The sequence below is a fragment of the Oryzias melastigma genome, linkage group LG13, assembly GCF_002922805.2.
Source record: "Oryzias melastigma strain HK-1 linkage group LG13, ASM292280v2, whole genome shotgun sequence".
NCBI lineage: Eukaryota > Metazoa > Chordata > Actinopteri > Beloniformes > Adrianichthyidae > Oryzias > Oryzias melastigma.
In genome coordinates this window covers 28,291,736-28,305,942 of record NC_050524.1, presented here as the reverse complement: position 1 = coordinate 28,305,942, position 14,207 = coordinate 28,291,736, and the positions used below count along the sequence as shown (strand labels likewise).

The following is a 14,207-nucleotide window of genomic DNA, read 5'->3' as shown; positions in this document are numbered from 1 at the left end:
ATTTAGCCGATCACAATTCACATTAAGTCCCCAACAGCAGCCGGATCCTGTGAGATGCAATGACCTCTCATTGGAGGCTTAAGTAAAAGACGAGGATGGGGTCAAATCAGGATCAACGAAAAGTAAATGAAAAAACGATTCTAAAAAATCTAAATGTGATCATTGGAAAAGGTGTAAACTCAAAAGCACACATTGTAAACTTGAAAAAAAAATGTGGGTAAAAAATGACTTTTGAAAGATTTTTTATTTAAGGAAATGTTGAAAACTTAAAAAAACTGTTACAAAATACAAATTAAGTGCTTATGCTGCTTTTTATTTTCATTTTTTTTATTTTGGTAATTTTATTTGCTTTTCTACTGATTGTCTTTCAGTCCTCATTTTCGTTTTAGATGTAGTTTTTTATTCAAGTTTAAAGCACTTCTTCAAATGTCTTTCAAAGTTAAAATAATATACCTTGGAAATATAAAAACTGTTTTCTAATTTTATTTTTTTAAATCAAATTTACAATGTCTATTGTCTAAATGAACAGTCTGGTTTTTCATTCACTTTAAGCTGATTTGACCCCATATCTCAGGTCCATCCTTTATCCCTGACTGTATTTCTATTTATATATCAGGGGTTTTTTGTGCTTTTAAGCTGCTTAAGTTTAGATAGCTGAATGAAACAAGTTGCCTTAATCTGCACTAAGGGGTTTTAATTCCAATGTTTTAATTTCTATTATTTTGAAGAGGCTTTATCAGCAATTCTTGACATTTACAAATCAAATATAGTTTCCCTGCATCACAGACATCATGATTTTGTTTAGTATCAGCAAAACCATTTGAATACATTGGAGCTGCTCAGATTGTTTAAGTGAAGTTTTTATTTTCAATAATGCTTCAGTGTCTTAATGGGAAATATCTACAACAACTCAACTGCAGTCTGTGTCATTTATCATGTTTTCTCTCATCGTATAGGCGATCAAGCTTCGTCATCACTACTAAACTTTACTGGGGAGGAAAGTAAGTGTAAAATGTTTTATAACTTATAGTCTATAGAGAACATTTGACTGCGTTTTCTAAATATCCAAAGCATGCATTTGTGCCATTGTTTTCTCCTGCTTCTTACAGCTGAACATGATTTGGGTTACAGTAAAGATCAGTTTTAGTCACCAGAAGTGAGGAATGTTTTAAAATGATTCTTCAAATGAAGAGGAGAGGCTGTTTAGCTGAACCATCAATCATCTCAGAGCACATTAATACAAAATTATTGTAAAAGGGGGTAAAAATATCCATGTATCATGTATTATATATCATTATATGTCATGTTACAGATGACATTTCAATATATAAATAAATATTATTGTTTAGAGCATAGTCCTCAAATAACTTGCTTTCTTTTTGTTTTTCTGTCTATTTTACTGTTCAGAACAGCTTAAATGACAGATATAAAATATGAGAATCAAACAACACATATGCATACTCCTGCAAATACAGTATAAACTATATTTAAAACATTTTATTTACTGATAAAATGCTGAAAAAACATTCAGGTTCTGGAAGAAATGTATTTTCTGTGTTGTTTTCTGCTGTATTTTTTTTATATAAATAATTCTTGTTAAAGTTGACCATAAACTAACAAGAATCTATATCCATTGTAAGAAAAAAAAACCATCTAACACATTTAACACACAAACTAAACAGATGACATTTCAGTTGGGAATGCGAGTAAAGATTTATTTGTGTGTTTTTTGTTTTTTTTTTCTTTAGAGGTTAGGCTTCTGGACTGCTTGACTTGGCAGAACTGAATCAGAAGATACATTTATGAGAGTAAACTTATAAATATATTAAGGCTGGGAATCAATTAAAAAATTTCAACTAACTAATTGCAAACCTGGAAAAAAATTAATCGCAATCATTTGCATTTTTTTTTATTAAGTGAATTTGACGACCATTTATTATCTGCAGACAGTCACAGTATGAAATCACACGCAAAATTTTACATTTAGAACATTTTGTTTTAAATATTGCTGTCAATCAATTTGAAATATTAATCAGATTAACCACATTTTTTGTGTTGTGATTAATCACTATATAATTACAATGTTTTTACAGGTAAATTTTATAACAATATACTTTTGGAACAAAAAACTGAACAGAGAGAAAATGTTTCCTTCATTTTTGTCGTCTGAAGTTCTTAAATTTAACCAGAAGTGGACATTGTGAGCTCATAGCACATTAGATAAGCAGAACTCTAAAGACTTTATGTCTGTCTCATTACTCCAAAAAAAACACAGAGACGCTAACAAACAGCCATAAGAAAAAAAAAACCTTCAGACCTAAAAATAACAAGAACAAAGTACTAACAACGTATTGAATATTTAATTATTTTGTAAGTGACCATGGTATAAGTGGGATAATACCCTAAGTGTTTAACGCACGCCGTGAAAGCCTGAACCACAGCAAAGGACTGTTGTTTCACAAGGTGAAAATAATTTGGATGAACAAATATTAACGCGTTGATTATTTTTCATTAATTAAGTGCTTAAACTAATATATATATATATATATATATACACACACTAGTAATTCAGTTTTGTGAGAGGAGAAGGAAGACTGTTAGGCTCCAAGGCAAACACTGTCCAGCTGGGTCTGGTGATAAGGAACACATTATACTTTTCTTTTTTTTTCTCGCTACATTAGAAAAGTTCTTTCCTGTAGAGTTTAGATAATGACGCTGAACAGTTCTGAGTGCACTGACCTATTTCCATTGAACAACTTCAAATGTATTTTTTTTAATTGCCGCATATAAAGTATCCACTTTGTCAGTGTAATGATTGACAGATCCGATCATTTAAGTGGCACAATTTAACAGAACATTTTTGCATCACTTTAGGTGGTAGACGTGCATTCTGCAGGACTCCATGATGAAGTCAAAATCTTATTGCATGGCTGAAAAAATACACATTGACATTCTTTCTCCTTTTCATCCATCAGAGCAGAGACAGAGAGAGGACTATCAAGGAAACACATTATTGAAGGTAAGGCTTTACACCTACATGTCATTTAATGGGACAATACATTTTTGTTTCCTTCTCTGAGCCTGACATTGTTCTTTCTCTCAGGTCTAAAAGGCTCGCTACAGCGGATGCAGTTGGAATATGTTGATGTAGTGTTTGCAAACCGGCCAGACAGCAATACTCCTATGGAGGGTGAGTCACCTTATCAGTATTCTCCCAACTAAAACTCAACTAAGAAGCTTGAATTTAAAATGTTGGATGGATGACGATAGAATGAAAACGATGAGACAGTTTTGCATTAATCTGGCCCCGTCTGTATATTTGCAATCAGATCCTATTTAAACAGGAAGAACACGACTTGGCATCCTCATCTGCTGCACAATAACACACACAGAAAACACAAAGTATTTAAATACACAAAGGCACACAGGCATCTGTTAATATTCTACAAGGTAGGACAAGGTGATGGACGCGGATCCAAGACCGGGTTAGGGTACCGTACCAGTCTGAGTCCCAAGAGTTTGGGGACCCCTAGCATATGCAATTTTTCCCTGTCTATGGCCCGGTACCAAGCGGCCCTTGGACCAGTTCTGGTTCAAGGCCAGTTGGTCGGGGACCCCTGATTTAATGGGAACAGCCAGTACGTTACGACTCCTTCTCTTACTGTACGTTAACAGTAAGGACAGTAACCACTGAGGCTTCAGACCCTTGTGCTATTCTAGGTAAGTTGACGTTGGAAGTGGGGTCATCGAGATTTTTGATTTCTAATTTTCACTGGTGTTCATGGCAGACATGAAATCCTGTCCACCTTTGCCCACATTTGTCATGGGATGGATAACACTTCAATGGGGTCGTCTGGACCCCATAAGATTGTACAAGGGTTAAACATTACCGGTTGGTCCTCCACCAAACTTATTTTTCACTGTCCCTTCTCACGTTAGCTCAGAATGGTGGCAGGTTGTGTTTAAGTGTGAGGACAGCGTGTTATTAAAAGAGAGATGTCAGAAGGGCAGCATGAGGTTTGGAGAAGGAGACAGCACAACAAAAAGACATGGTTTGTTTTTCTATACTGTATTATTTTCCTGGCAGGGTGCTATTGTCCAAAGCAGGTTTTTAATTACCACTTGACAAGCTACAGGAGAAACAAAAGCCTACCATCATGTATTTTGGGACCCCTGAATATACAGTATGTACTTTTCTTGACATTTCTTTAACTTCTCCTGCATCCCTCTGCACTTTTTAAAGACTCCTCCAACTTCTCTGTCAACACGTCCATCAAGTTTTGTGTCCCACTTAATTGGTTGTCCTTGCAAAAGCGAGCGACGTAAAGTGAGGAGCAGGACCGGCGCTGCAGCAAAAAAATGGCAATTTAATTGGAGTAAGTGCAGGGTGATGAAGAACAACCTTAATGACAGTCCTAATCTGAGTTTTTTGTTAGCTCTGCCCGCTGTCGGCTTGCCCACTCAGCAATGTTACAGCTAACTGCACCATTAAATATGCAGTGCTTGAATGTGATCAGAGGAGCTTTAGTGTGCGCTCGTTAGTGCGTCTCCCAGATGATAAGGAGCTGCTGAAGAACCAGGTGAGGGAGGCCCGGGGAAATGGGAGGCTCTCCTGTCACCAAACTGGAGCAGAATGAAAAGGTTTCTGCTCTTTCAGGGGGAATATTTACCCCAAACTTGGCTCTCAGTTTTGGCTTTCTTCTGGTTTCCAGCTGCTTTTGATTCCTTTTAGTGGCAAGCACAAACAGAACACTTTCCCTCTGCTCATGAGCATGCTCAAATCTACTTTTGCAGTACAGGAATGTGTATGTGGGACTGCTTTATTCTCCCCCCTTGGCAATTTTTGGATGTTACTTATAGTTCAAATGTAAATGAAAGGTGTGCTCTGCAATTATGTGAATGAAATGAGCCAACTCAGCATAAGCCCAACACAAGTTTGCAAACTGTGCAGAATCCTGATATGATAGCATGTCCTAGACACGACTGCCCGTATGAGTGGATGTGGACTGTCTGCAGCCAAAAAATAAGCAAATCTGTAGGGGGCACGCCGGGGGTCCAGATGAAGTTTTAAAATTGTAGATTACTCTGTGTGCACACAGAGTAAAATGTTCATTTTTTCTAGGAGCATGCAGAGGGCGAAAGGTCATTAACACATGAGGGTGAGTTAGGTTGAAATAAGTGAGACACTGGTACAGATTCTTCATTTTTCCAACTCGATGGAATCCTGTAAACTATGCAAGGAGCCCCTTCAGTGTTGTTCAGTTGATGAGTGCACTCTGTGTGTGCAACCTGACCATTAGAAATGAGGAAATTAGAAAGAACATAGTTTGTATCGGCATCCTACAGGAATCACCTGTGCTAGCAGGACTTGCAGGTGAGGAGTCAGTGACTGATGGCTAGATTAAAGTCCCCTATGACCATTTTTTCATTAAAAAAAAAGCTTGCCAGTAGTGTTTTAATTATGGTTATGACATTTTTAACCAAAATCCAACAACCTAAATGTCTCAAAAAGCCATTTTTCACATTGTTCTGAAGCCTCTGTTTCCAAAAGAGAGGTTTTCTACGACCTTCTACGGGCCTGTAACCATAACCCTAATCCAGAAACCCAACACACCTGTGTGGCTCAACCTCTGTACAGACTAAGGCATAAAGGAACCAGAAAATCCAAATGGTCCAAACTTTCTGGTTCCTTATCTACACGCTTCACACACAATACCCACAATGCCAAGACAGACAGAGAGGGAAGGCCAGATGCAACTTCTACAGTCCAAAAATTGGACTGTAGAAGGCGAAAGCATCCCGTACTGCTGTCATTGGCAGGAAAAACAACTTCTTTTCACCAACTCTTGTAGTCATTTTTGTGTCATTTCTAAAGTCTGACAATATCTTCCAATAAAATGTTACTCTCTTATACTAGCTCTCGTAAAGCTATTGGTGTTAGTGGTGAACATAATCATCAGCTTGTAAACACAGCTGAACGATGCGCTTCTCTGCAGAGATCGTTCGAGCTATGACCTACGTGATAAACCAAGGCATGGCCATGTACTGGGGGACCTCCCGGTGGACAGCCATGGAGATCATGGTAAGCCAACCACACCTTCTACTCCCTGCATAAATGGAAAATGAAGTAGTTTTCTTTTTTTTTTAATCACTAGAGTTGAGTTTCTTATTTGAGGAGGATGTATTTAGAGCTGCATTTGTTTTTTCTTAGCATTTTCACCAAAGTGAAGCTTATATCCATCCGGTTAGGGTTTGGCACATGGAGAACCACATGTCTATACTTTCTTTGCTAGTTTTAGCATGACTGATCATTGTGTTCAAATGTTACTGCAAATTTCTTTCATTCATCTTTGGGTATTTTTACTTCTGAAGCCATGAAAAACGGTTTAAAACAGTTATTGTAGACAAAATTGCTGCCTCTGCATTCATGCTTTCAGTATAAAATGCTAAAAAAAAATTGCCACATTTATTGAGCTTACTAGATGTAAATCTGTCAAGAATAGTAATTCAGCTTTCACAGTTTTATGAATACTCAGTGGAAAATGTGAAAACCCAGGCTTGTATTTAAGAATCAGTGTGTAATGAGTGGAATAACAACAACAAAAGCCTCTGATAACTGAAAAATTATTATTAACAAAAAAATTATCAAATTGATACACAATTACAGTGTTTACACTGATAATTTAATCTAGAATACATGTAAAAATATGTTTATGCTTCTTTGTCCCACTGCAACATGCTTAAAGCTCCATATATATGCAGCAAAGAACAACAATATAATGTTGAGGCAAGCTACATGCTTTTTTCACTAGTTAATGTGATAAACAGGAACATAGAAATGTAATTTGCATGTAAGCATGGAGAAATGCCTCTGCTACATTTCAGAAATGAATTCAGCTGCAGCATGAAGGAGAATGAAATGTTTTTATTCAACAACCAACAGGCAATTTTCCGCTGCTCTGTCTTTCATTTCCTTCACCCAAATGCTGTAGAAATTGTCTTTTTAAGTTTATGATGGTTAAAAATATTTAAGATATCTATACAGAAGGGAACAAATTAACACAATTGTAACACCCTCTTTGAGACCTTTAATGAACATGAACCAAACTTTTAAATTGACTTGGCATGGATGGCCTCACAGAATGGATAGCATGGTAGGGCAACGGAGAGGAAGACAGGAAACTTTCAGAATAAAAGAACACATTAAAAGGAAGAACAACTGTGTTCTGGTGTGGGCGTGTTTGCTGCTTGTGACACCGTTGTGGCGACCGCAGTGACAGGCGCCACAGGCACAACGGCGACTACATTTATGGTTTGGGTTGAATTTAAGGTTAGGCAGGATCTAATGGAAACAGAAAACCGTGTTTGTATGTTTGTGTTTCCTCAGGCATGTTCTTTTAGGACTCCAGGGAAAAACAGAGTCTATGAGAAGATTTAAATAGGATGCCTCAAAGAGAAAATTGATTTGTTTACCACAAACTGAGCATTTACATTTTTTTCATGTTAGCTTCAAGATAATTATCATCCTCTTTTTTACCAATTTATTTATGTCAGACCACTTTTTTCAATCAATTTTTACAGCTTTACTTTGTTTTATGTTTTCTCCAAACAGATAAGGTCTACAATTATTTATAATAGATATGAAACAAATGGAATCATATTGCTTTCTAAGAGCATTTTTGCTCATTTGTACCCCCAAATCTGCAGGAGGCGTATTCTGTGGCCAGGCAGTTTAATCTGATCCCTCCAGTGTGTGAGCAGGCGGAGTATCATCTCTTCCAGCGCGAGAAAGTTGAGGTGCAGCTGCCTGAGCTTTACCACAAGATAGGTAAGTATTGTCTTCACTGTTATCGAAAAAAACACCTTGTTTATTCAATTACAAGTTAAAGAAAACTTGTTTTTTTAAAGCCCCACTCTTATCATCTTTGATCTATTTTAATAGTGTTCTCAGTGGTTTTTCAATTATGATTATTCCATTTTAGCCCCAAAATGAACTCATTTTTAGGACAAAGTTTATGTGAAGAAATTCCTCTTTGAGCTGTTTCTACATCACAATCTTTTTCAAATACTATTTTACCGTCTGCTCCTGATTCACAACAATTTGAATACAGAAATACTCACTATTTTAAGTTTAATTTTCTTTATATATGCCCTCCATTATTAGACAGATGTTTAACAGTAACGCTTCTTTTTACCTCCAATTTTGTTATCTGCTCCAGTCTTTGTGCCTCATTTTCTCTCCTCCCTTTGAGACATTTATCTTTAGCCTAACTGTCCCTGTCTCCGTGCCCACAGGAGTCGGGGCGATGACATGGTCACCTCTGGCATGTGGCATCATAACTGGAAAATATGAAAACGGCATCCCTGAATCTTCAAGGGCCTCCATGAAGGTACGTCTCGCCCGCGGGTCGTTTGCTCTGTTTCCAAAAAGACAAATCGCCCCTGACGGTCTTGCATAACCCACATAGTTCATTTAGCGTAGCAGCAGGGACGTTATCAGGACACAAGGGTGAGACGGATGATTTATTTATATTTCTGGTTTGCAGATGCTGTTTATTAAAGCCGAAACCTGTTTGTTTGGTTTTCAATTTAAACTATAGAGACATAATCAGAGTTAATGAGATGATTATAGATCCACACATCCGAGACGAGCAGGAGACTAACGTTATGGTGCATCTAAAGAGAACAAACATTGTCAATTTAAATATTTTGCAACTTTTTTAAATTTAATACATTTAATACATTCTTCTGTCCTGCTAGACAGGGATATATATATGGGATCCATTTTACTGGACATCATCTGTCATGGAGTCGATCCAGACATCATGACAGATGGTTGTTTTATTAGAATTGAATCTTTTGGTCACTTTTCCTCAACATAGTTTAGTCTTAAGTCCTTAGGATCAATAACACGATGATTCAGTTCATGTACATTTGATTACTGTGGTTAAATGTGTGAGCCTTCATCACATTATTCTTAAAAACATTTTGATCACCCCTCGTTTTGGTTCGCACCACATTCACTTTGTCCTCCAGACCGCTCTCTTTAAATGACAAATGGCCACGTTGATCTGTTAATGAGGATTGATGAACACAGAGCAGCACTGCAGGATTAAAACGATCTCCTTCCTCTTCAGTTACTCCAATTATTTAGAATTTGCATCACATTTTAAAACTCAAACCTTTAACTCATTTCTGTTTACCTTATTGTTTAGCTAACATCCATGAGACTTATCTTTATTATTTTTTTTGTTATTTACTATTTGTGACGTTCACTGGATCAATGATAAATGAAGAAACACGAGAAAATGTTTTTTTAAAAGTGATATGTTGGAAGATTATTCTATTTGGCTCCTCCCCCTTTTATTGGTTGCAGTTTTCTGCCGGTCCGATCCATCTGAATCATTTGTGTAGATGAAGTCATTTTAATAAACTCAATCCACCCTTGAGGGAAGTTGTGAGAAAGACTTCTGCAGGTGGCAGGGCAGTCGCTGACAGAGAAGGAAGACGTTGAACAAAACCAGAGTTCTGTGGAGTTTACCTTACTCAGAGCTGCAGAGGTGGGTGGCGATGACATCACGGCGAAGGAGTCGGTAGTGCTGCAGAAAGCCGGAGCGACGAGCCGTGAAATCACGGGGAAACTGTCGAGCACTCTAGGTCCTCCCTTTTCTTCTAGACTGAGGATAGATGTGGTTCAAACTCAGGGGTCCAAACAAAACAGGGTCATGAATTCAATCCAAATGAGCAAACACGTCTGAGGTCCACAAACCAGACAGAGGTCAGAGCAAAAACGCAAAAGTAATCCCAAAAACAGGTCAGGCACAAGAAAAGAGATCCTATGTAATTTACCCAGCAGTCAAGACAATCTTTGCCAGTTTGTATGTTTCTGTTAAAGGCAGAATCACAGGTGGGTGCACTGATCCAGTTATCTGGCAGGTGGAGGTGGAGCAGTGCTGGGACATGACAAATGAAGGAAAAGATTATTTAGTGAAGGCAGGATTCACAGTCCTGTTAGTCACAGGAAGTCTTTCAGGTTAAAAAGTAACAGTACATCCCCAGACCATTATACTACCACCGCAACATTTGGTTGTTAGGATGTGGAAAATGAGAAAAATGTCACTTGAATTGTGTCAGTCCAGAGTTTTTGTATCATACAGATGTTTTTTTTTTTTTTTGTCAAGCCTGAGACAGATTTTTATGTTCTTGTTGCTCAGCTGTAGTTTGTAGAGCTGATAAAATTGATTAATCGATCTGAATCGATCTAAGTTTAATAGATCAATAATCAATCCATAAAAGTAGAGATCGCTTTAATAAACAATGCTGAAGTCCACTAGCTTGATGCTAATGTATAATGGGATCTCCCATAGGACGGCTAATGCTAACACTCGGTCGACCTAAACTTATATTTCTGACTAAATGAACATCTTTAATTACTGAATTTTCCAAACTCTTTTAAATAATTTTTTTTAAAGTAACGATTTGTGGTCTAAAGCAGCATTTTTTGCTCATTCTTTCTTCTTCTGGAATAATCTGTAATGCTTTGGTGCAATCGCCACCAAGTGGCCAAACTGAAACGCCCTCCAGGAGAAGCAGAACAATTGTTGGAGCTTCTCCATTTGAAAATCCACGTATCAATATATGATATTAACAATCTCATTGTGATTTCGCTAATAATTTTTACAGCATGTGAACTGTATCACATTAATATGAATATCTTCAAAACATATATAGATTATTCATGTATTTCTAAAGAAATGTGTCTAAAATCATGTAAACTCAAAATCGAAATGAATCGAATTTAATTGAGTGGATCAAAGAAAAACATAGGAATGAAATCGATTCAGTTTCTGGTAAATCGAATCGATCCTGGAAATTACTGACCTACTGGTTTGTATCTTTAACTCTGCCTTGCAGCCCATTTTTTCCAAGTTCCTCTTTCTGGTGAGGAAGTCATAGTGACTTTAAGTAAATAAGTGAGGGTTGTAGTTTTTTTTTTTTTTTTAAGTAACCTCCTAGATGAGTAGTTGCTGCACTTTGGGGTAATTTGGGTCGCTTTGTCACTCCTGGGAAGGCTCACAGCTCGCATGTTTTCTCCATTTGTGGAGAACGGCACTCACTGTGGTTTGATGGAGTCCCAAAGCTGCACAAATGTCTTAAATTCCTTTTCCAGACCTCTAAACTTCAATTAGTTTTGTTTTGTCATTTATAAACTGCATTTTAAATTGATTCGTTTTTACATTTGTACTTTTATTATATGCTCTAAAACATTTTAGTTTGTCAAACGTATGAGATATTAAGGCAATCTTTTGTCAGATATAAAAATGTATAGATGTAAACTGAGGGGTGTTTTCATGCTTGAGCCAATCAGCGGTGACTCTGGTGTCAAACCGTTCTGGAACAGGTCCAAAATAAACGGCACTCCAGAGACTCTGAACTGGCTTTTAGAGGTGTATGTCAGCCATTACCTGCTGACGTTAGCATCTTTCATTACCTAAATGGACAGGTATAAGACGTTTGCATTGCATAAATACCAACAGTAAGATCATTTATCATCAATCTTATTAATAATTTGAATTCAAATGTGTGACAAATGCGTCTGCTAATAGCCCAAATGATAGTCTTTAATGACTCATCAATCACAATAGATTTAAATGGTGGGAACAAATAGGCAAAAAGGATCTTTTTCTAGTAAAATTGGATAACAAAGGTAAAACAAATCAAAAGTTTTTTACAAACGTTAGTTACAAGTTGCTTTTACCCATGCAAATTCATTCAACCCGACTAAAGGAAGAAGTGACCCCAACACTGACAAGAAACACCTCTAAATCCAATATTTTATTGTTACATACTAACATAAAGGATCATTTTCGATCAGCTTTGACTCTTTTTAGCTCCTCACTAACATTTTTCCTTCACCTTCATATTCTTGTGTTCCCTTCATACCTTCTTACCTCTCAGAAATGACTCATATAAAGCGTGTCTGCTCTCTCCTGTCAGTCTTATCAGTGGTTAAAGGAGAAAATAATAAGTGAAGACGGACGAAAGCAGCAAGCCAAGCTGAAGGAGCTCAACCACATTGCCGAGAAGCTGGGCTGTACCCTCCCTCAGCTGGCCGTGGGTAAGACTGCCGTCCTGCATTACTGCCCAAGAGAAAAGAAACCTTCTTCTGCTGTCTGAAAACTTCAAGGGCACTCACTTTATCCCAAGTTTTCCCCTTCTAATTGCCTGCAGCCTGGTGTTTAAGGAATGAAGGCGTGAGCTCCGTCCTGTTGGGAACATCAAACCCTGAACAGCTCACTGAAAACCTCGGGGCCATCCAGGTAGAGACGTGCACACGGCTGGTATACAGTTCATCATTAACGAGCCCTGTTCTCTGCAAATGATGCAAATGTCCATTTTTAGTATTAGATTTTATGAGAGGTAAGCATAAATATGGCTTAGGCCCATTAAATGTGGAAACTTTTCTAAATTTGACCTACAAAAGTTTACAAAAATTCAATTTTATCAAGCTGTTTAAATAATGCAATGCAAAACTTTATAAGGTTTTAATGGGATCAGTAAATATGCTAACTCTTACAAGGATTAGTATCATTTATTGACAGGATATAGAGTATTGTTGATGTTACTCAGGTTTATAGGGTTGTTTTCCATTTTCAATTAACCCCTAAGAAGAGCAAACATATGGGACACGCTGTAAAGAGTTACATGTCAATCAAGACTTTGATCTCAAATTCAAAATACTTGTGTGTCAATAAAAATGTGTCTCTTAAACGATTGTCTCTAGAGACCAAACCACAGAGGTTTATTTTAAAGTTAAAGCAAACTGCTTTATTTGAGTACCAAGCTCCATTGTGGTGAACTGCCCTGACTCCCGTTACTTTTGTTTTGAAATCTGCCTCAAACAGGAAGTCCAAGTGTTTGGTTAAATCAATTATTGTACAAAAGAACTGGACTGAGTGAATGTGACTTGTTTATTTGAAATACGGATCCCAACACGTTGGAGCCAGACACCGTTGGTAAGCAGCGATTGGTCTGAATTATCGTTTCTATGGCAACCACTCTCACTGATCAGAAGTGAGCTTGTTGGAAGGCCACACCCCTTCCCCCTGTAAGCAGACTCAGGAGAATCTGTCAATCAAACATTTTGAGAGTTTGATGTGAGACCACCTGCGGTATTGTTATTGAGGCGTCTGATTAGTCAGGGTTTGTTCGCACTACAGAAATAAATATATTTTAAAAAATTAAAATAATCAAGAATATGTGGAAATAGCTGCAAAGCAAGAATGGTTATTCTGACAAATAGAATGACTGAGAAATATCTGTTTATTTTTCAATAGAAATAATCAGCTAATTCCGAACTACTTTTTTGTTTTTTGTTTGACCACAACACATTGTGGTCTATATTCACTAATGTAGTGAGCATCGATGCACACTAGATTTTCGCAAAGACTTCTGGGACATTTCTAGGGCACTTGATTTTGGAATAGTAAATTCAGACAATTATGGAAAATGGTGAATGCACTAAATAGTGAATAGTGAAGAAAGTCAGACATAGCCTAAGTGGATTTTGGCTTTTTGGATTCAGGTATTTCTGTTTGGAACACTAAGATGAAGAGGTCACTCAGTCCAGTTTTCATATAAATGTAATGGTTAAATCCAAATATTAGTAATATTTTTCATTTTATTGGGATGTTATGCTCTGATTTTTAACCTCTAATTGTGCACAGTCTTGTGATCTACTACATTATTTAATGTCTCCTCATGTTCTTGTTTTGGGACTACATGTAAATCAGCATTATTGCTATAATACGGTACATACACATCTATCACTGGCTGGATAAATGTTCGTTAATGTGTATTATCTGTATCACGTAGATTAATAAAATACATACATTTAAGAATACGTGGAATAACTTGAGATTTAACGTGTGGAGGACCCAGATCTTCCCCAACTCGTCGTTTTATGACGTGCTGAGTCGGGTCCCCAAAACCTCAGGACACAGTACCAGACGTGGAACCAGTGACGGAACCTGTCCCGATCGCCCTCCCGGATGGTCGGGGACCCCTGATTAGCGTATGTATTTTTTCCCTGTCTGTGGGCTGGTACGAAGCGGCCCTCAGATCAGTAATGGTTCTTGGCCTGGAGGTTGGGGACCCCTGATGTAATGGGAACAGCCAGCGTGTTAAAAAATGAGGGGTTGAAGACA

General features: G+C 37.4%; 1 protein-coding gene across 2 annotated transcripts in view; it reads left to right on the top strand.

Moving 5' to 3' along the window:
* Positions 1–14,207, top strand: part of kcnab1a (potassium voltage-gated channel, shaker-related subfamily, beta member 1 a) — a 36,441-nt gene that overhangs the window by 21,591 nt on the left and 643 nt on the right. For both annotated transcript variants that reach the window (XM_036214983.1, XM_036214982.1), the window contains 8 exons: positions 957–1,001; positions 2,976–3,019; positions 3,104–3,190; positions 5,997–6,082; positions 7,708–7,828; positions 8,296–8,390; positions 11,998–12,118; positions 12,232–12,320. In XM_036214983.1, the coding sequence (XP_036070876.1) occupies positions 957–1,001; positions 2,976–3,019; positions 3,104–3,190; positions 5,997–6,082; positions 7,708–7,828; positions 8,296–8,390; positions 11,998–12,118; positions 12,232–12,320 (688 nt within the window). The remainder of the gene's footprint in view (positions 1–956; positions 1,002–2,975; positions 3,020–3,103; positions 3,191–5,996; positions 6,083–7,707; positions 7,829–8,295; positions 8,391–11,997; positions 12,119–12,231; positions 12,321–14,207) is intronic.